Source organism: Bubalus kerabau, chromosome 19 (genome assembly GCF_029407905.1).
Source record: "Bubalus kerabau isolate K-KA32 ecotype Philippines breed swamp buffalo chromosome 19, PCC_UOA_SB_1v2, whole genome shotgun sequence".
NCBI lineage: Eukaryota > Metazoa > Chordata > Mammalia > Artiodactyla > Bovidae > Bubalus > Bubalus kerabau.
The window spans coordinates 70,752,476-70,775,583 of NC_073642.1; the positions used below are offsets into that span (position 1 = coordinate 70,752,476).

General features: G+C 50.2%; 1 protein-coding gene across 1 annotated transcript; it reads right to left on the reverse strand.

Moving 5' to 3' along the window:
* Positions 1–23,108, reverse strand: LOC129633974 (signal-regulatory protein beta-2-like). Its single transcript, XM_055555917.1, has 5 exons — positions 23,020–23,108; positions 22,630–22,937; positions 9,050–9,441; positions 3,211–3,293; positions 1–59 (listed from the first exon to the last, which is right to left on the reverse strand). Exons 1-5 carry the CDS (start codon positions 23,063–23,065, stop codon positions 1–3), a joined length of 888 nt encoding a protein of 295 aa, XP_055411892.1. The 5' UTR covers positions 23,066–23,108.

Below are 23,108 nucleotides of genomic sequence, written 5' to 3' on the forward strand. Positions count from 1 at the left end.
CTATGCAAAGCCCTTCCTGGTCTGGTTTTGGTCACAGCAGTTCTGCACCAGCATGTTTTCTGTGGCAGATCCAGTTTTCCGACACCTGAATGAGCTCCGGGGAGAGGCCCCACCTCACTCTGCCTCAGAGCTTGTGGGGTCACTTGTGCCCGATACTATGCAACATGGTCAAGACTCCTGAGGGTGACCCTGGAACTGTGGGCGTCTGGCATCCAGGTCACTGAGCTTCTAGGTGTGTCCTCATCCCTTGGCTCAACACCTTCGTCCATCATCAAGGCAGTGGAGTCCTGTGGTGCATCTCCTAACAGGCTTTCCTCTCTCCTGCACTTTCTCTGATTTTGTGATCCCACTGGACCACCTGTAAAACCCAAATATGCTTCTCATCTCACGGGACTGGAAGGCCGCACACGACATCCCCAATTCCACTACCAGTTGGTTTCTATGGGGTTTCGTTTATGGCATCAGAATTGGGATCCAGAGAATCCCCAACAACTCCTAAGCCATGAGCAATCAGATGCTGGTACCCACTCTGACCTGTTGAGTTCAGTGCTCTCTGAATGAGTGTGGTCTCGTAGCTTTGTGTGGAGTCTTTAGGTTTTCTATCTACAGTGTTCTGTGGATAATGAGAATTTTGCCTCTTGTGGTAAAGAATCCACTTGCAATGTAGGAGACCTGGGTTGACTCCCCGTGTGTGAGATTCCCTGGAATAGGAAAGGCAACTCACTCCAGGTTTCTTGCCTAGAAAGGACAAAGAAGACTGGCACGCCACAGTCCATGGGGTACACACACACACACACCTGTTACACACACACATCTGTCACACAAACACACCAGTCACACACACATACAGACAGACACAATCACACACCCAAAACACCTGTCACACACACACATACCTGTCACACACACACATACTTTTTACACACAGCTGTCACACACACACCCCTTTACACACACACAAACATGTCACAGACACACAGACGCCTGTCTCACACACACACAGCTGTCACATACACAAACACACCCCTGTTACACACACAAACACACACAGCTGTTACAGCACACACCCTCCTGTCACACACACACATACCTGTTGCATAGACATAGAGACACACACACACACACACAACACACCTTCCACACACACACACTCCTGTCACACACACACCCCTTTACACACACACACACAAACATGTCACAGACACACTGACACCAGTCTCACACACACACCTGTTACAGACACACACCTGTCACACACAAACACACACAGCTGTTACACACACATACTCCTGTCATACACACACATACATACAGGCATACAGACACACACACACACACAACACACCTCACACACACACACGTGTCACACATGCACACACCTGTCACACACCCATATACTTGTCACACACACCCCTTTCACACTCACACCTGTCACACACACCTCTTCACACACACAGACACAGCTGTCACACACACACATCTGTCACACACACTCACCCCTTCAGAAACAAAACTGGCACACACACACACCTGTCACACACACTCCACTTCACACACACACACACACCTGTCACACCCACATACCTGGTACACACACACACCTTCACACACACACAGACACCTGTGACATGCACACACCTGTCTCACACACACACACGTGTTATAAAACAGATACTTGTTACACCATACACCTGTCGCACAAACCCATACTTGTTACACACACACACACAGGTCACACACACACACACCTGTCACACACACACACCTGGTACACACACACACACCTGGTGCACACTCACCCCTCACATATACAGACACACCTGTCACACACACACATACACACACCCCTTAACATACACACCTGTCTTACACACAGACACATCTGTTACACACACACAGACCTGTTACACACACACGAATGTCACAGAAACATAGACACACACAGTCACACACACATCTGTCACACATACACGCACCTTTACAGACACACACTCCTGTCAAACATGCACCTGTCACACACAGACATACTTGGTAGACCACACTTCTGTCACACACACACACCCCTTCACACACACACTGTTACCCACACACACATGCCACACACATACCTGTCACACACAACACACCTGTCACACAGACATAGACACACACAGTCATCCACACCTGTACACACACACACACACTGCTACACACACCTGTCACACACACCTTCAAACACACACACCTGTGACACACACACACCTGTCTCACACTCACACACATGTTACATACGCACACAGTCACACACACACCTCTCAAACACACACATGCCTACACATGCACAGACACCTATCACCACAGAAACACACACACCTGTCACACACACAGACAAACCTGTCACACACACACTTGTCACACACACACCTGTCTCACACACACACACATCTGTCAAACACACAAACACACACACAATCAAACAGAGACATGCTCACTCACACACTGACACACACACATACACACAAACACAGGCACACACATGCACACATTCACATTCAAAGATGCACACATACATATACTAATACATATACATACTCATGCACACACTCACACACAAACATGCAACACATCCAGACTTGCATGCTCACATACACACTCACACACACACTCACAGACATATACACATGTACTTCTCATGGCCTCACCGAGCTGTGTATTCCCAACAGGCCCCAATATTCAATGTCACCAGTCCTTGTTCTGCTAGTTATTGTTTTCAGTGTAAAGAGAAGACTCCCTCTCTGAGACTCCTGGCCCCTACCCACATGCTCCTGGGCAGCAGCCCTGCACTGGGGTCCTGGGCACCCCCTGCCTGGGCTCACAGGGCATTCCTAGCAGTGTTTCTAGTCTGGTATTAAGTGGCTGTGTTCCATCTTCAGAGTATTCTTCTAGAGACAGCATGTTCTTTTAATCATCTCTAGAAATAGCCTCAATAAACGCACGCACTCTGTAGAGAGACCCCAAGGAAGGAGTTTGTGAGAACACCTGGACGTCGCCGCCCTGGGGCTGCAGGGGCACTGATGCAGTTGACACTCACAGTGAGTCCAGAGGCTCTCGAGGACTTGGGGTCCCTTGGTCTCCTGGAACCCCCGTGGGCTAACATCATGTCACAGGATAGCTGCATGCAGAAGCACGGGGCTCGATGCCCACTGCACCTACCGTTCACTCTGGGCTCACCTGTTCTTACAGCACCTGGACCCTGCAGGGGCCCCACAAGAAGGTCTAGACGAGCCCCCTTGTTGGAAACAGCGCAATCGCCCCTGAGAATTCACAGCACAAACACTTGAGGGGCTCCTAGTGCCCACACCTGTGGGAGGAAACACCTGAGATGCTGGAGGAGGACGAGGCACAGCCCTTGTCAGCTGACTCAGGTGAGGCTGCCCTGAGGGAGTGCTCACCCAGGGAATGGGGCGGTGAGCATGCTCAGTCACCTCAGTCGTGTCTGACCCTTTGAGACACCACAGACTGTAGCCCACCAGACTCCTCCGTCCATGGGATTCTCCGGGCAGGAACACTGGAGAGGGTTGCCACAACAGCACCCTGCATAGAAGCTAGGCCAGCCATGTGCGTGTCCCCAGGCAGGACATTGCTTCAGCAGAATGGTCTCGGGGTGCATCCGTCCTCAGACTCCATCCTGCTTCTCTCCATCCCTCCTGACCACCTGCCTGAGGACCTCAGGACCTGGTGTCAGTGGGGAGATAGACCCACTGCTGAGTCAGCCACGTGTCCTCCAGCAGGACCCTGTGACAAGCCTGCTTCCCCCTGTTCTGAGTCTCTGATGGAACCTTCATAAATATTCCTGAGCATGTCAGATACCCAAGAGAGGAGAGGGATACTAGCCATGTAGATCAGGCAGGAGAGAGTGGGTCTGAGGCCAGTAGTGAGGTGCTCCAATCCTGGTCTCCAGCCATGGGTACCAGAGCCTCAGCGCCCTGGCTCCTGATGGTTGTCTGCCTGTGTTGTCTGCACACGAGCTCCCCTCCTCAAGGAGGCTGCATATCGTAGCTCTGCCAGGTCCCTGGGGGTCACAAGTGGGTAGGGGTTACCTGCATTGTTGAGGTTGAACACCCATGACTCAGGGGATCTGGGTTTGGGCTCTGAGCGTCGCCAGGGTTTTTAGTATTGGCCCATCCTCGTTCTACTCCTTCCTGGGCTGCAGTGCCCTGGTCCAGTCCCTTCTCTTAGCCTTGAGATATGCCCCCTCTGTAGGTCTGCAGTGGATAAGAATTTCTGTTCACCTCCTAGGAGAAGCTGGGGGAAGAGCTCTTTTATGGAGGGTCTTCCTGATGAACCTTCTGGATAGGTGTTAACATTTCTCAGCATTGGCCTTCCCTTTGTCCGTCAGGTGTCCTGAAGGGATAAATATGCACACTCACCTTGAAGACCTGGACGTTTGTGGAGTTATATCCCACAAACCATGGGCTGTGGCCTCCAGGATCTCTCATCCTTACAGTGGTTATTGCTGGTCTTGCAGGAATTGGTAGTAATTACCCTGAAGGTGCTCCTCCTGAAGCTTTGCATTCCTGGGCAGATCTCACCTGGACTGTGGATTGCCCACCTCTCTGGTATTGTGCTGGGGGATTGCCCTGTAATGTTAGGACTTTGTTAGGTCCAGGGAAACTTTTGGTGTTGAGAATTTCCTTGCTTTAATGGTGGAAATCACAGTTTCTTCACACACTACCTCTTGATGCAGGAACCAGCAGGTACCAGCTGAGGTTGTCCTTGACCTGGGAGTCGAAGGAGAAATCCAATGTCACTAAGAGTCAGAGGAGCCTGGACAGACTTGACCAACATAGAGAGAAAGGGATGAAGGACTCAGCAGGGCATTTATTTTAGGCTCAGATTCCAAAGCTCTTCCAAGAGGCTGGAATTCAGAAAGCACCATGGTGCGGAGATTGTCACGTCCTGGTGGCCCAGTTCTAGTCAGAAGGCAGGACAAAGCGCCTCTCAGTGATTCCGGGTTCCTGAGGTAATTTCAGAGGAGCTGTCTCTCTTCTCCCAGCCCCTTTCCATGTCCCCGTGTGACCAGGGAATGCAGTCATCACGTCCGTACATGAGGGGGTCCCCTGGGGGAGGGGCTGACATGTGGGTGTGCCATGTGGAAGGTTGTTCATTCTCTCCAGGTACATGAACTTCTGACTTCACCAAACCTTGGACCACCCACATCTGGGCTCCTTGTTTCATTGGCTTGTGATTTTTCTCATTGTTTGGGCTTCCCCGATAGATCAGTTCAAGCTTGCCTGATAGCATGCTCCTTGGAAGAAAAGCTTTGACCATCCTAGACAATGCATTAAAAAGCAGAGACTTTACTTTGCTGGCCAAATTCCGTCTAGTAAAGCTATGGATTTTTCAGTACTCATGTATGGATACGAGAATTGGGCCATAAAGAAAGCTGAGCACTGAAGTATTGATGTTTTTCAACTGCTGTGTTGGAGAAGACTGTTGAGAGTCCTTTACTGCAAGGAGATCCAACCAGTCTATCCTAAAGGAAATCAGTGCTGAATATTCATTGGAAGGACTGATGCTGAACCTGAAGCCCCAATACTTTGGCCACTTGATTTGAAGAACTGACTCATTTGAAAAGACCCTGATGCTTGGAAAGATTGAAGACAGGAGGAAAAGGGGAAGACAGGATGAGATGGTTGGATGGCATCACCGACTGGATGGACATAAGCTTGAGCAAGTTCTGGGAGTTGGAGATGGACAGGGAAGTCTGGCATGCTGCAGTCCATGGGGTTGTGAAAAATCAGTCATTACCAAGCAACTGAACTGATAGCTCAGTGGTAAAGAATCATCCTGCAATATAGGGTTCGATTCCTGGGACTGGAAGATCTGCTGGAGAAGGGATAGGCTACCCACTCCAGTATACTTGGGCTTCCCTTGTGGCTCACCTGGTGAAGAATCTGCCTGCAGTTTGGGAGACCTAGGTTTGATCCCTGGGTGGGAAGATGCCCTGAAGAAGGGAAATGCTACTCACTCCGGTATTCTTCCTTGGAGAATTCCATGGACTGTATAGTCTGTGGGGTCGCAAAGAGTTGGATACAACTGAGCAACTTTGACCTTCTCACTGTTTACTCTGTTCACTTCTCTTTGTGTGATTTCTGCTGAACGAGACTCACATAATGATCCCAAGTTGGCGCTAGTGATAAGGAACCCGCCTACCAATAAGCAGATGTAAGAAACACAGGATCGATCCTTGGGTCAGGAAGATGCCCTGGAGAAGGGCATGGCAACCCACTCTAGTATTCTTACTTGGAAAATTTCATGGAGAGGAGCCTAATGGGCTACAGTCCATTGGGTGGTAAAGAGTCTGACATGACTGGAGTGACCAGCATGCATATATTAGGACAAAAGTGATTTAAAATCAGTAAATTCCATCAACTAAAGGTAGTGTTTGTTCCATGAGACAGTCAGGAGGGATGCCTGAACACGAAGACGGTGCTCACAATGGCTTCTTTATTCATCATGGAATATTCTGTATATTCCTTAGAGGTATTGTACTCTCTCGTTTAAAGACTTGTCCTCATATGAACTTCTGGTGGCTCATAGCTTGACAAGAAAGCCGAGGATATCAAGTAAGAATTGGTTTTCAAGTACAAGCTTCCCTTTAGTATGTGTCCTCTATCTGCCGTAAAACCACCCAAATGACAGAAGTTACTGCACCTACTAGAGCCTGTCAATTAGTGAAGGGAGGAATGCCCTCGGTGGTGCTCAAAGAGCTGACACCACACTCAGAGCATTAATCATAGTTTTCTCCATGGAAATTCAGTGGGACTCCCACCCCAGGTTGATGTAGAAGGTGAGTCTGAGGACACCACAAACGTAGATGCAGAAACACAGATGACACAAACTTTTCATCTTCCTGCATCTGAGCGTGGTGTCAGCAGACTCAGCTTCTATCTCAGGTGGCATGGAGGTCCCGCTGGGTCTCCGTGGAGAGAACTATGGCTGATGCTGTGAGTGAGGTGTCAGTTCAGTTAGCACCACCAAGGGGGGGTTCTTCCCTGGTGCTGGGTTTAATACACCTCTGTTGTCTGATCCAGCTGTACTTACACTGTTGACCGCTGGCTAGCTCGTTCAGTGGCCCTGCTGTGCTGAGCTGCACTGCTTAGTCACACAGAGCCTCTCCTGTGGACTTAGTGAGCTTACACCAAATGTCCAGAGAACGGGCCTAAGTGACAAGAGGAAGCAACCCTAAGAGACCGTGCCTTTCGTGCGGTGAGGATATGGTCCCCTCTCTCAACCATCATTCTGCCTCAGAGACTGAGGAGGTACCTAAGAGTCATGAATGCAGATAAGTTCCCCACATAAACTGCTACAAGGAGAGGAAGCCTCCTGATAGGAGACCAGCTGTCAATCACCATCTGCACCTGCTCCTGCAACACACAAATGTACGTCCCCAGTTCTCCTTGGTGGTCATGGATTCCCCGGAGGGTGGCTGGTGTCTGGGCTCACACTGCCTTCCCCTCACTGGGCCTCTTGCACAGCAACACACTGCCGTGTCCTTGGTCATCACAGAGCTCAGCTGCAGGGAGTACTGGTTACCAGTAACCCCTGGTGATGGAGCAACCAGAGATGGCACAGGTGAGGGAGAGGGTCAGTGAGAGCTTCAGCAGTTCTGGACCCTACCCCTCAGCTGCACTGGGACAGGCCAGCTGGGGACAAGGAGAATCCGTCCCTGTCAGTCACCTGCCATCACAATTATCCCCACAGACCCGTGTCTGCACCTGAGACCCTCATCTTGGGGAGCTGTCACCAGGCAGAGGAGAAGACCCCAAGGCCCCATTTTCTACCCAACAGCTGTGCCTTCACTGAGACCTCCATCCTGTGTGAGCAGAGAGGGGTGAGCTCTCACAGCCCAGGGGTGGATTTTACCCTGAAGCATGAAGAGGAATTTGCATTGAGGAGCTCTATTCCTGTGAATACAGAGAGGCTGTGGTCACACTCACCCTGGTCATCCCAGGATCCCCACAGGCGCCTTCTGAATTTACATGGTTGGCGAGGAAGTGTGGGCAAGCAGTGTGTCTATCAGATGGCTTGGAACCAGATCCCAGGGCAGGTCCGCCTTTCTGAGGCCAGAGTCTCCGCCCTGATGGCCCCCACCTCCTACCCTTGCCCATCTCAGCTCAGCCCTTCATCGTCTCAGTCCTTGGGTCTTTCCTCAGGGCTGAACCCAGCACAGCTCCTCCTTCCTTTCCCTGTGCCAGTGACGGTCACTGTGATGGGAGCGAGGACCCATGGTGGTGGGCTCCATGGTGACCCCAGGGACAAATCCACCTGAGCACCTCTGTATTTCCCCTTATGAATGATCCACAGATAAGCTTAGAATGGGGTGTGGACTTCAGAGATGTTGAGGCGAGATGGTATCACCCGGATTGACCTCACCTGGAATGTGTGTGTGTTGAGTGACTCAGTGAACTGGCCAAACTGTCAATGTCTATATAAGGACACAAGGTAACAGTGTTTATGTTAAGACACTAATAAAAGCTAGCATGTAGGTGAATTTTCAGTACAGAACCTGTGAATGATGAGAATCATTGCATATGCAGCCCTGGGGACCCCTGACACTGGAGCCTTTGACACTGATTGCTGCAGATTCTAATGTGCAGTTTGACAGAAAGGAGGAGGTTGAGTCTCTTCCTTCTTCATGGACAAAAACAAAACGAAGATTAAAAGTGTTTAAATATCTCAAGTTTCCTTTCAGGATACTTAATCGTTTGAAAATAACATGAGAGTCAAGTGTTTTACTGAGTTCCTTTTAAAGAAGAGAAATGAAGGTGAAAAATTTTAGCTGTTTAGTATTATGTGTGTGTGCGTGTGTTTGCATAATGCTATCCTTGCTTCAAGGAAAAATTAAAATATATATAAACACAGTTTTCTGAGAGCGACATAAACCACAAGGAAATACCAGGACACAGAAAAGGGTCTGAGGTGTGGTTCCTGGGCAGGAGGAGGAAAGAGAAGCTCTGAGGAGAATCCCCCCCAGGCCCCCCACCGCCCAACGCCTCTTCTGCACCTGCTCCAGGGCTCAGCTCTGTACTGAGTCCTGAGCGCCCCCTGGTGGTCACGGGCCCCTATGGAGGGAGGTTTTTGTCTGGGCTCACACTGACTTCCCCTCACTGTGTACTTCGCACAGTAGTATGTGGCCGTGTCCTCAGTTGTCACGCTGCTCAGTGACAGAGAGACTTGGCTCTTGGAGTTGTCCTTGGTGATGCTGAGCCGGGATTTCAGGGCTGGGTTGTAGCCTGTGCTTCCACCACTGCTTATACCACCAAGGCACTCCAGCGCCTTCCCTGGAGCCTGGCGGACCCAGCCTACAGCATAGCTGCTCAATGAGAATCCAGAGACCGTGCAGGTGAGGGAGAGGGTCTGTGAGGGCTTCACCAGGCTGGGGCCCGACTCCTTCAGCTGCACCTGGGACAGGACCCCTGTGGAGAGAGAGAAGCACGGTGACCCATGGGCTCAGATGCAGCTTCCCCACGTGCCCATGTCTGACCCAGAGACACTCACCTCTGGGGGCTGAGAGCACAAAGAGGAGGGTCCACAGTGGGTTCATCTTCGAGCAGATGAGAGTCACCACTCCCGCAAGTCTCTTCAAGCCTGAGGAGGAGGCTGAATTTAAGGGAGCTGGTGCTGTGTTTCTACCCTGTGACCAGAGTGGATATTTGCATACAGGAGGGACCTCTGTATAAAAAGCAGAAAGCAGTGAATCGAGGTCCTGTCTATCGGGCTCCCCCTGTGAGGGGGGTGCTGAATGTGTCCTCAGAGAACTCAGCCCCTCCTGGGGTCCCCCTCCCTATACCAGGAAGACTGTTGAGGAATGAAATGATGAAGGAGGGCTGGTCAGGAATCAAAATGCTTTCAGGGAACATGGCAGATTTGGGGAAGAGACTTTAATCCCATGAATGTGTTTACTGTTACTCAACAAATGCCCACCACTCATTCAGGTACCAGCCATTTGTTAGACACAAACTCTTATTTTTTTTTCTTTTCTGATTAGCTGATGTTTACTTACTCCATATACAAACATCAGAGAAAAATATACAAGTAATAATCACATTAAGTTCAAATGGAGTTGAGTACAATTTAATGTCTATCAGAATTACTAAAGCATTTATATTTTCCTTTGCTTTCTTATCTATTTTTTCCTCTTGAACAGCTTAAATAACCTCAAGAATCACTCTAGAAGTGGTTTGTTCATAGTAATTAAACACAGTATTAATTTTGTGGACAAAGTAGACATTTGTGCTGAGATGCTCGTCTTCCCAGCACGGCTGACTTGCCCAGTGGGCTGCATTTTCCTGTGCACAACTGAGTGTCTGCAGGAACTCGTGAACCTCAGCATCTCCTCCCTGAGGGTGGACACTGAGGACCCCAAGTCTGCTGAGGACTGAGGACACACAGCTCCTGGGAGTTCCTTAGGGCTCCGCTCCCCCACCTCCCTGTGGCCCTGCGGCTGTGTCCTCACTCCTGCACTTCTGTGTGTGAGGATGTAGCCTGGGGCTGACGACAGTCACAGCACGTTTGGACTTGGCAGCGGGTTTGCCCGGGGTGGGGAGTGCTGTCAACATGTCATCAGTGGGGTTATCCCTCCTGGAGCCAGAAAAGACCAGTGTGTGTCCCCACTCTGACGGACGCCGTGTCCATGGGACCCTGGTCTTCCCCAGCCCTGAGATGTCACCCCTTCGGGTCTGGCGCAGGTCAGCTCTTCCTCGTCACAGGGATCTCACCTGCACAGTGATTGAGTTAGAACCTACTGTCTATGCAAAGCCCTTCCCGGTCTGGCTTTGGTCACAGCAGTTCTGCAGGAGCATGTCTTCTGTGCCAGATCCAGCTTCCCGACACCTGAATGTGCTCTGGGGAGAAGCCCCACCTCACTCTGCCTCAGACCTTGTGGGGTCACTTGTGCCCAATACTATGCAACATGGTCAAGACTCCTGAGGGTGACTCTGGAACTGTGGGCGTCTGGCATCCAGGTCACTGAGCTTCTAGGTGCGTCCTCATCCCTTGGCTCAACACCTTCGTCCATCATCAAAGCCAGTGGGGTCTTGTGGTGCATCTCCTACCAGGCTTTCCTCTCTCCTGCACTTTCGCTGATCTTGTGATCCCACTGGATCACCTGTAAAACCCAAATATGCTTCTCATCTCACGGGACTGGAAGGCTGCACACGACATCCACAAATCCACTGCCAGTTGGTTTCTATGGGGTTTATTTTATGGCATCAGAAGTGGGATCCATGCAATCCCCAACAACTCCCAAGCCATGAGCAATCAAATGCTGGTACCCACTCTGACCTGTTGAGTTCAGTGCTCTCTGGATGAGTGTGGTCTCGTAGCTTTGTGTGGAGTCTTTAGGGCTTTCTATCTACAGTGTTCTGTAGATTAGGAGAATTTGGCCTCTTGTGGGAAAGAATCCACTTGCAATGTAGGAGACCTGGGTTGACTCCCCAGGTGTGAGGTTCCCTGGAGTAGGAAATGGCAACCCACTCCAGGATTCTTGCCTAGAAAGGACAAAGAAGACTGGCGCACTAGAGTCCCTGGGGCAACAAAGTGCCAGACACGACTGAGGGACTAACACACACTTATCTCTAAACTCTATGCCGGCCCAGCAGTTCTGAAACGAAAGCTGACAGTGATACAGGTCTTCTTCAAGAGACGGAAGGAAACAATTGAACTTACTACCTACAGAAATTAGAACAGAACACCACAAAAGCCCAGAGGCAGTAGTGGAAAGGAAAGGACAAAACAGTGCAGAAATTAATAATGTTGAGAGGAACACACACACAGAACACAAGACGATCAGTGAGTCAGGCTGGTGCTGCTGCTGTCAGTGTCGTCGTTTCAAAGACAAAGAAAAGCACAAACCTGTCGCCAGTCTCCCAAGGAGGAACAAGAACTTACTGGAATGAAACAAAATATAGAAAAGACATAAAGCTAATACCTCAGAGATACAGAAAATCATATGAGATGATTACAAACACTTGTATGCCAACAAATTGGACAGTCTAGAAGAAATGGACAAATTCCTTACCTGTAAAACCTGCAGGACTGAATCAAGATGGAGGAGACAACATGAAGAGACTGATCATGTGTGTGAAAATTGAATTTCATCATAGTAATTTAAAAATCTTCCAAGGAGCAACAGTCTCGGAACAGAAAGTTTCTCTAGGGACTTTTATAAAATGTACCTAGGATGAATTTAATGCAAAACTTCTGAAAACCTATTAGCAAATCAAATTCACAATGAATAGAAAGGATCATGCACCATCCTCAATTGTCTTTTCCTTGAAGGTCACAGCAATGGTTCAAGATCCAAGCAGCAGGAAATAGGCTGGTGAAAGTGCTTAACTTCAAATATGCACCACCTCTCACGAAAAGGAATGGCAAGTAAGGGGAAGATCAACAGGCCCAGAGGCTGGAAGAGGAGCCAAAGAAGATTATTCCCAGACCTTGGACTTAGTAGGGTTTGCATGGAGGGATTTAAACACTCTCGGGTCCAGTGGGGCCTCCCTGGTGGCTCAACAGTGAAGAATCTGCTTGCACTGAAAGAAATGCAGGAGACTTGGGTTCAGTCCCTGGCTGGGAAGAATCCCCTGGAGGAGGAAATACCAGCCCACTCCAGTATTCTCGGCCTGGAGAACCCCATGAACTGAGGCGCTTGGCAGGCTATAGTCCATAGGGTGGCAAAGAGTCAGACACAACTGTAGCACTGAGCACTCGTGCACACTGGGACCAGGGGTCCTTTCTGACTTACATTTATCCTTTATACGGAATGAAACTCCTTGTAGCTGAGATACGCCTGTCTTCGTGTTGTATTTTACAACACAAATCCTCATGCATAGCTGTTAGAGGACTAGATTTGGGACTTGGGGTTGATGGTATTTAGACCAACTTTGCTCTACAATCTTTATTATAATCGACATTATAATTTAGTGTCAATTCTTAGGTGGACATTTGGGAGGTTTTCTGGGATTTGCTAAGTGTAATGGGCCTGTGGGAAGGATGTATTTGCAGGGCTGAAGGTGGACTGTGTTTGTCTGAATCATTCATTGAGTCTCTGAATGTCATCTCACTTGGCATTAGGGACTTTGGCAAATGTGACTAATTGAGAGGTCTGCTTTTCCTGGATTATCATGTGGCTCCAGTTGAAACCACAAATGTGTTCATCAGAGGGAGGCCAAGGGCATCTAGCCCTGGGAGAAGTGACCACTGATGGAAGGTGCTTTGCTGGGCTGTGCAGATGAAGGAAGTGGCTGAGAGCCAGGGATACGGGCAGTGAAGCTCTAGACTGGACACGGCAAAGAAGCAGATTGTCCCTGACTTTATCCTTTCAGAGTGCACAACAGGAGCTCAGGTGGGGTGGTCTGTAAGCAAGCCTTTATTTCCCACAGTCCTAGAGGCTGGAAGCCCCAGGTCAGAACACCAGTGAGGCTGCCTTCTGGTGAGGCCCCCTTCCTGGTTCACATCTGGCACCTTCCTGCTGGGTCCTTACCTGGTGGACAGGGACAAGTATGTTCTCTGGGGATTCTTAGAAAGACTCCAACCCAAATCATGAGGACTCTCCTCTCATGAAGTAAGCATCTGCCAAAGACCCCGATTCTAGCAGCATTCTCCGGGGTGCACAGGAATTCCAAACCTGAATTCTGGGGGCACAGATGCATTCAGACCCTGAGAGCCTTGGAACTGTGGTCCTGTCGCATCTGGATTCCAATCCAGTGAAACTGATATCAGACTCTGAACTGTGGACTAAAAGGGAATGTGTGTGTGTTGGTTTGAATTCCACACGTATGGGAACTTGGCACAATGCTCACCAGAGTGATACAGGCTAGGACGTGGGTCTCACATCCACCAGTGTCTCCCACATGGCTCCAACTTTCTCGGTGACCACAAGCACTGCCCCTGGGGACAGGGCACTGCAGGCCGTGGTCCCTGTGAGGAACCATGTGCTGCCACAGACTGAGGGACTATGCACCCCTCGACTCTGACTCTATAACCCTGCTTGTGGCTGTCTGACCAGATGCCATGTGTGGGCTGCTTGGCAGAGACTGGGAAATAGAAATTCACCCTTGGGATCCCCCAAGGACGATGACACTTTTCAAACTAAAGAATGAGCCGGAGGACTTGCCAGGACACTCTACAGAATAAGAATCCCATACTTGACATTAACCAAGTATTCCCAGATAATGCCTCCCCTAACATTCCCAAGAAGAATGAGGCTCTCAATACCCGTGCTAAAAAAGGAATAAAAATCCATAACCCTTTGGAGAGAAACCTTTATCTTGAATTTTTCTTTCATATACTTGTCATCTTGAGATCTTGCTCAAAAACACCAGTGTCCCAGGAGAGCATGATCTGATCTCTCAGATTCCAGACTCTTGGTGACGAGAAATCAGGAAAACCATCATTTTTCTCCTGTCTACTCCCAGCACCGCCGCCCTGCCCCTCAGGGTTTCTGACACCCTCAGGATGTGGGTTTTCACACTGTGTGTCTCACACAGTAATAAACAGCCGTGTCCTCAGACCTCAGACTGCTCAGCTCCACGTAGGCAGTGCTGGTGGACGTGTCTGCAGCCAAGGTGACTCTACCCTGGAACTTCTGTGCCTACTTTGCTCCACCATCTTTGCTGTCAATCTGTCCATCCGTTCAAGACCTTGCTGAGGGGCCTGTCGCCCCCAGTGCATGTAGTCAGTAAAGGTGTATCCAGAAGCCTTGCAGGACACCTTCACTGATGCTCCAGGCTTCCTCAGCTCAGCCCCAACTTCACCAGCTGCACCTGGGAGTGCACACCTGTGGACAGGGGACAGAAGTGCATGAACCCCTTTGACTGGACCCTGTCCCTTCTTCACCCCAGCACCAGGATGACCCTGACCTGGAGCCAAGGCCACCAGGAGGAGGACTGTCCAGCTCCAGTCCCTGGTGAGGGCTGTGCTCCCAGGACTGCTGTGCAGAGCCGGTGTTGCTCTGGGTGATGTTCTCAGGGCTCAGAATATCCGTATTTAACCTAGGACACCTCAGGTCACCTGCATGTTCTGAGGCTGAAAACTTTACACTCAATACATGGGCGATATTAAGAAGGAGCAGACTTATGACCCATGGCCATGCTCAGTGGGTGTGTGTCCGTGTCCTCATGCTTGTTTGAGGGCGTGTGTCCTGCCAGGTCCCTGACTCCTGTGTACACAGAGCTCTTCCACTGAGGGACCCGCCCCAGAGGACACAGTCCCCATCGTGACCCAGCCTTTAGTGCCAGAGACATCTTCACTTCTAATCAGTGTGCTCCCCCAAAGTCAGCAACCACTGGGTATTCACATACACACACACACCTACCTGTCACACACACAGCTGTTACACAGACACACACACCTGTCACACACACACACACTTGTCACACAAACATACAAAACTCACACACAAGCACTCACACCTGTCACACAGACATACAGACACACACAGTCACATAAAACTGTCACACACACACACACCTGTCATACACAAACACAGCCATTCACACACACAGACACAGCTGTTACACACACATACACCTGTTACACACAAAGAGACCTGTCACACACATACAGACATATCTGTCACACGCTCACACACCTGTCTCACACACCCACCACCTGTAACACACACAACTGTTACAAACACACAATGTTATATACACACCCTCCTGTAACACAGACATCTACTACACAGAAACACACACCGTTCACACACACATGTTACACACACACACACCTGTTGCACACATACCTGTTACATATACACACCTCTGTCACACAGACATACAGGCACACATACATATGTCAAACATACCTATCACACACACACAACAGTCACATACACACCTGTTATATAAACACACACCTGTCACACAGATATACAGAGATATATACTCACAAACACTTTCACACTCACACATACAGACACAAAACGAATCCACACATTCACACGCTCAGATGCACACATAAACACCCTCGCACTTACATATGCACACTCACATGCACACACATACACTCACTCATATATATACACACACAAAAACATGCATACTTACTCACATTCACACACTCACATACACACTCACAGACATATAGACATATACTTCTCATGGCTTCACTCTGCTGTGTATTCCCAACAGTCCTGAATATTAAACGTCACCAATCCTTGTCCTGCTAGTTATTGTTTTCAGTGTAAAGAGAAGACTCCATCTCTGAGACTCCCGGCCCCTCCCCACATGCTCCTGGGCAGCAGCCCTGCACTGGGGTCCTGGGCACCCCCTGCCTGGGCTCACAGGGCATTCCTAGCAGTGTTTCTAGTCTGGTATTAAGTGGCTGTGTTCCATCTTCAGACTATTCTTCTAGAGACAGCATGTTCTTTAATCATCTCTAGAAATAGCCTCAATAAACGCACGCACTCTGTAGAGAGACCCCAAGGAAGGAGTTTGTGAGAACACCTGGATGTCGCTGCCCTGGGGCTGCAGGGGCACTGATGCAGTTGACACTCACAGTGAGTCCAGAGGCTCTCGAGGACTTGGGGTCCCTTGGCCTCCTGGAGCCCCCCGTGGGCTAACATTATGTCACAGGATAGCTGCACGCAGAAGCACAGGGCTCGATGCCCACTCCACCTACCATTCATTCCTGGGCTCACCTGTTCTTGCAGCACCTGGACCCTGCAGGGGCCCCACAAGAAGGTCCAGATGAGCCCCCTTGTCGGAAACCAGTGCAGTCGCCCCAGACAACTCACAGCACAAACACCTGAGGGGCTCCTAGTGCCCACACCTGTGAGAGGAGACATCTGAGACATCAGAGGAGGACGAGGCAGAGGCCTTCTCAGCTGACTCAGGGGAGGCTGCCCTGAGGGTGTGCTCACCCAGGGAATGGGGCAGTGAGCATGCTCAGTCACTTCAGTCGTGTCTGACCCTTTGAGACACCACAGACTGTAGCCCACCAGACTCCTCCCTCCATGGGATTCTCCGGGCAGGAACACTGGAGAGGGTTGCCACAACAGCACCCTGCAGAGAAGCTAGGCCAGCCATGTGCGTGTCCCCTGGCAGGACATCGCTTCAGCAGAATGGCCTCGGGGTGCATCCGTCCTCAGACTCCATCCTGCTTCTCTCCATCCCTCCTGACCACCTGCCTGAGGACCTCAGGACCTGGTGTCAGTGGGGAGATAGGTCAGTGGGGAGTCAGCCACGTGTCCTCCAGCAGGACCCTGTGACAAACCTGCTTCCCCCTGTTCTGAGTCTCTGATGGAACCTTCATAAATATTCCTGAGCATGTCAGATACCCAAGAGAGGAGAGGGATACTAGCCATGTAGATCAGGCAGGAGAGAGTGGGTCTGAGGCCAGTAGTGAGGTGCTCCAATCCTGGTCTCCAGCCATGGGTACCAGAGCCTCAGTGCCTTGGCTCCTGATGGTTGTCTGGCTGTGGTGTCTGCACACTAGCTCCCCTCCTCAAAGAGGCTGCATATCGTAGCTCTGCCAGGTCCCTGGGGGTCACAGGTGGGTAGGGGTTACCTGCATTGTTGAGGTTGAACACCCATGACTCAGGGGATCTGGGTCTGGGCTCTGAGCATTGCCAGGGTTTTCAGTATTGGCCCATCCTCATTCTACTCCTTCCTGGGCTGCAGTGACCTGGTCCAGTCCCTTCTCTTAGCCGTGAGATATACCCCCTCTGTAGGTCTGCAGTGGACAAGAATTTCTGTTCACCTCCTAGGAGAAGCTGGGGGAAGAGCTCTTTTATGGAGGGTCTTCCTGATGAACCTTCTGGATAGGTGTTAACATTTCTCAGCATTGGCCTTCCCTTTGTCCGTCAGGTGTCCTGAAGGGATAAATATGCACACTCACCTTGAAGACCTGGATGTTTGTGGAGTTATATCCCACAAACTATGGACTGTGGCCTCCACGATCTCTCATCCTTACAGTGGTTATTGCTGGTCCTGCAGGAATTGGTAGTAATTACCCTGAAGGTGCTCCTCCTGAAGCTTTGCATTCCTGGGCAGATCTCCCCTGGACTGTGGATTGCCCACCTCTCTGGTATTGTGCTGGGGGATTGCCCTGTAATGTTAGGACTTTGTTAGGTCCAGGGAAACTTTTGGTGTTGAGAATTTCCTTGCTTTAATGGTGGAAATCACGGTTTCCTCACACACTACCTCTTGATGCAGGAACCAGCAGGTACCAGCTGAGGTTGTCCTTGACCTGTGAGGCAAAGGAGAAATCCAATGTCACTAAGAGTCAGAGGAGCCTGGACAGACTTGACCAACATAGAGAGAAAGGGATGAAGGACTCAGCAGGGCATTTATTTTAGGCTCAGATTCCAAAGCTCTTCCAAGAGGCTGGAATTCAGAAAGCACCATGGTGCGGAGATTGTCACGTCCTGGTGGCCCAGTTCTAGTCAGAAGGCAGGACAAAGCACCTCTCGGTGATTCCGGGTTCCTGAGGTAATTTCAGAGGAGCTGTCCCTCTTCTCCCAGCCCCTTTCCATGTCCCCGTGTGACCAGGGAATGCAGTCATCACGTCCGTACATGAGGGGGTCCCCTGGGGGAGGGGCTGACATGTGGGTGTGCCATGTGGAAGGTTGTTCATTCTCTCCAGGTACATGAACTTCTGACTTCACCAAACCTTGGACCACCCACATCTGGGCTTCTTGTTTCATTGGCTTGTGATTTTTCTCATTGTTTGGGCTTCCCCGATAGATCAGTTCAAGCTTCCCTGATAGCATGCTCCTTGGAAGAAAAGCTTTGACCATCCTAGACAGTGCATTAAAAAGCAGAGACTTTACTTTGCTGGCCAAATTCCATCTAGTAAAGCTATGGATTTTTCAGTACTCATGTATGGATACGAGAGTTGGGCCATAAAGAAAGCTGAGCACTGAAGTATTGATGTTTTTCAACTGCTGTGTTGGAGAAGACTGTTGAGAGTCCTTTACTGCAAGGAGATCCAACCAGTCTATCCTAAAGGAAATCAGTGCTGAATATTCATTGGAAGGACTGATGCTGAACCTGAAGCCCCAATACTTTGGCCACTTGATTTGAAGAACTGACTCATTTGAAACGACCCTGATGCTCGGAAAGATTGAAGACAGGAGGAAAAGGGGAAGACAGGATGAGATGGTTGGATGGCATCACCGACTGGATGGACATAAGCTTGAGCAAGTTCTGGGAGTTGGAGATGGACAGGGAAGTCTGGCATGCTGCAGTCCATGGGGTTGTGAAAAATCAGTCATTACCGAGCGACTGAACTGATAGCTCAGTGGTAAAGAATCATCCTGCAATATAGGGTTCGATTCCTGGGACTGGAAGATCTGCTGGAGAAGGGATAGGCTACCCACTCCAGTATACTTGGGCTTCCCTTGTGGCTCAGCTGGTGAAGAATCTGCCTGCAGTTTGGAAGACGTGGGTTTGATCCCTGGGTGGAAAGATGCCCTGGAGAAGGGAAATGCTACTCACTCCGGTATTCTTCCTTGGAGAATTCCATGGACTGTATAGTCTGTGGGGTCGCAAAGAGTTGGATACAACTGAGCAACTTTGACTTTCTCACTGTTTACTCTGTTCACTTCTCTTTGTGTGATTTCTGCTGAACAAGACTCACATAATGATCCCAAGATGGCGCTAGTGATAAGGAACCCGCCTACCAATAAGCAGATGTAAGAAACACAGGATCGATCCTTGGGTCAGGAAGATGCCCTGGAGGAGGGCATGGCAACCCACTCTAGTATTCTTACTTGGAAAATTTCATGGAGAGGAGCCTAATGGGCTACAGTCCATTGGGTGGTAAAGAGTCTGACATGACTGGAGTGACCAGCATGCATATATCGGGACAAAAGTGATTTAAAATCAGTAAATTCCATCAACTAAAGGTAGTGTTTGTTCCATGAGACAGTCAGGAGGGATGCCTGAACACGAAGACGGTGCTCACAATGGCTTCTTTATTCATCATGGAATATTCTGTATATTCCTTAGAGGTATTGTACTCTCTCGTTTAAAGACTTGTCCTCATATGAACTTCTGGTGGCTCATAGCTTGACAAGAAAGCCGAGGATATCAAGTAAGAATTGGTTTTCAAGTACAAGCTTCCCTTTAGTATGTGTCCTCTATCTGCCGTAAAACCACCCAAATGACAGAAGTTACTGCACCTACTAGAGCCTGTCAATTAGTGAAGGGAGGAATGCCCTCGGTGGTGCTCAAAGAGCTGACACCACACTCAGAGCATTATTCATAGTTTTCTCCATGGAAATTCAGTGGGACTCCCACCCCAGGTTGATGTAGAAGGTGAGTCTGAGGACACCACAAACGTAGATGCAGGAACACAGACGACACAAACTTTTCATCTTCCTGCATCTGAGCATGGTGTCAGCAGACTCAGCTTCTATCTCAGGTGGCGTGGAGGTCCCGCTGGGTCTCCGTGGAGAGAACTATGGCTGATGCTGTGAGTGAGGTGTCAGTTCAGTTAGCACCACCAAGGGGGGGTTCTTCCCTGGTGCTGGGTTTATACACCTCTGTTGTCTGATCCAGCTGTACTTACACTGTTGACCGCTGGCTAGCTCGTTCACTGGCCCTGCTGTGCTGAGCCGCACTGCTGAGTCACACAGAACCTCTCCTGTGGACTTAGCGAGCTTACACCAAATGTCCAGAGAACGGGCCTAAGTGACAAGAGGAAGCAACCCTAAGAGACCGTGCCTTTCTTGTGGTGAGGATATGGTCCCCTCTCTCAACCATCATTCTGCCTCAGAGACTGAGGAGGTACCTAAGAGTCATGAATGCAGATAAGTTCCCCACATAAACTGCTACAAGGAGAGGAAGCCTCCTGATAGGAGACCAGCTGTCAATCACCATCTGCACCTGCTCCTGCAACACACAAATGTACGTCCCCAGCTCTCCCTGGTGGTCATGGATTCCCCGGAGGGTGGCTGGTGTCTGGGCTCACACTGCCTTCCCCTCACTGGGCCTCTTGCACAGCAACACACTGCCGTGTCCTTGGTCATCACAGAGCTCAGCTGCAGGGAGTACTGGTTACCAGTAACCCCTGGTGATGGAGCAACCAGAGATGGCACAGGTGAGGGAGAGGGTCAGTGAGAGCTTCAGCAGTTCTGGACCCTACCCCTCAGCTGCACTGGGACAGGCCAGCTGGGGACAAGGAGAATCCGTCCCTGTCAGTCACCTGCCGTCACAATTATCCCCACAGACCCGTGTCTGCACCTGAGACCCTCATCTTGGAGAGCTGTCACCAGGCAGAGGAGAAGACCCCAAGGCCCCATTTTCTACCCAACAGCTGTGCCTTCACTGAGACCTCCATCCTGTGTGAGCAGAGAGGGGTGAGCTCTCACAGCCCAGGGGTGGATTTTACCCTGAAGCATGAAGAGGAATTTGCATTGAGGAGCTCTATTCCTGTGAATACAGAGAGGCTGTGGTCACACTCACCCTGGTCATCCCAGGATCCCCACGGGCGCCTTCTGAATTTACATGGTTGGCGAGGAAGTGTGGGCAAGCAGTGTGTCTATCAGATGGCTTGGAACCAGATCCCAGGGCAGGTCTGCCTTTCTGAGGCCAGAGTCTCCGCCCTGACGGCCCCCACCTCCTGCCCCTTGCCCATCTCAGCTCAGCCCTTCATCGTCTCAGTCCTTGGGTCTTTCCTCAGGGCTGAACCCAGCACAGCTCCTCCTTCCTTTCCCTGTGCCAGTGAAGGTCACTGTGATGGGAGCGAGGACCCATGGTGGTGGGCTCCACGGTGACCCCAGGGGCAAATCCACCTGAGCACCTCTGTATTTCCCCTTATGAATGATCCACAGATAAGCTTAGAATGGGGTGTGGACTTCAGAGATGTTGAGGCGAGATGGTATCACCCGGATTGACCTCACCTGGAATGTGTGTGTGTTGAGTGACTCAGTGAACTGGCCAAACTGTCAATGTCTATATAAGGACACAAGGTAACAGTGTTTATGTTAAGACACTAATAAAAGCTAGCATGTAGGTGAATTTTAAGTACAGAACCTGTGAATGATGAGAATCATTGCATATGCAGCCCTGGGGACCCCTGACACTGGAGCCTTTGACACTGATTGCTGCAGATTCTAATGTGCAGTTTGACAGAAAGAAGGAGGTTGAGTCTCTTCCTCCTTCATGGACAAAAACAAAACAAAGATTAAAAGTGTTTAAATATCTCCTGTTTCCTTCAGGATAGTTAACAGTTTGAAAATAACATGAGAGTCAAGTGTTTTACTGAGTTCCTTTTAAAGAAGAGAAATGAAGGTGAAAAATTTTAGCTGTTTAGTATTATGTGTGTGTGTGTGTGTTTGCATAAAGCTATCCTGCTTCAAGGAAAAATTAAAACATATATAAACACATAGTTTTCTGAGAGCGACATAAACCACAAAAATGAAATACCAGGACACAGAAGAGGGTCTGCGGTGCGGCTCCTGGGCAGGAGGAGGAAAGAGAAGCTCTGAGGAGAATCCCCCCCAGGCCCCCACCGCCCAACGCCTCTTCTGCACCTGCTCCAGGGCTCAGCTCTGTACTGTGTCCTGAGCGCCCCCTGGTGGTCACGGGCCCCTATGCAGGGAGGTTTTTGTCTGGGCTCACACTGACTTCCCCTCACTGTGTCTCTTGCACAGTAGTATGTGGCCGTGTCCTCAGTTGTCACGCTGCTCAGTGACAGAGAGACTTGGCTCTTGGAGTTGTCCTTGGTGATGCTGAGCCGGGATTTCAGGGCTGGGTTATAGCATGTGCTTCCACCACTGCTTATACCACCGAGGTACTCCAGCGCCTTCCCTGGAGCCTGGCGGACCCAGCCTACAGCATTGCTGCTCAATGAGAATCCAGAGACCGTGCAGGTGAGGGAGAGGGTCTGTGAGGGCTTCACCAGGCTGGGGCCCGACTCCTTCAGCTGCACCTGGGACAGGACCCCTGTGGAGAGAGAGAAGCACGGTGACCCGTGGGCTCAGATGCAGCTTCCCCACGTGCCCATGTCTGACCCAGAGACACTCACCTCTGGGGGCTGAGAGCACAAAGAGGAGGGTCCACAGTGGGTTCATCTTCGAGCAGATGAGAGTCACCACTCCCGCAAGTCTCTTCAAG

Excerpts from the sequence above, each read along its gene's own strand:
- LOC129633974 (XM_055555917.1), bottom strand. The coding sequence starts at position 23,065 with ATGAACCCACTGTGGACCCTCCTCTTTGTGCTCTCAGCCCCCAGAG. Across the intron at positions 9,442-22,629 it reads ACTACTGTGCAAGAGACACA|CTGAAGGAGTCGGGCCCCAG; the intron begins GTGAGGGGAAGT and ends TCCCAGGTGCAG. Across the intron at positions 60-3,210 it reads TCCAGGTGCTGTAAGAACAG|AAAACATGCTGGTGCAGAAC; the intron begins GTGAGCCCAGAG and ends GATCTGCCACAG.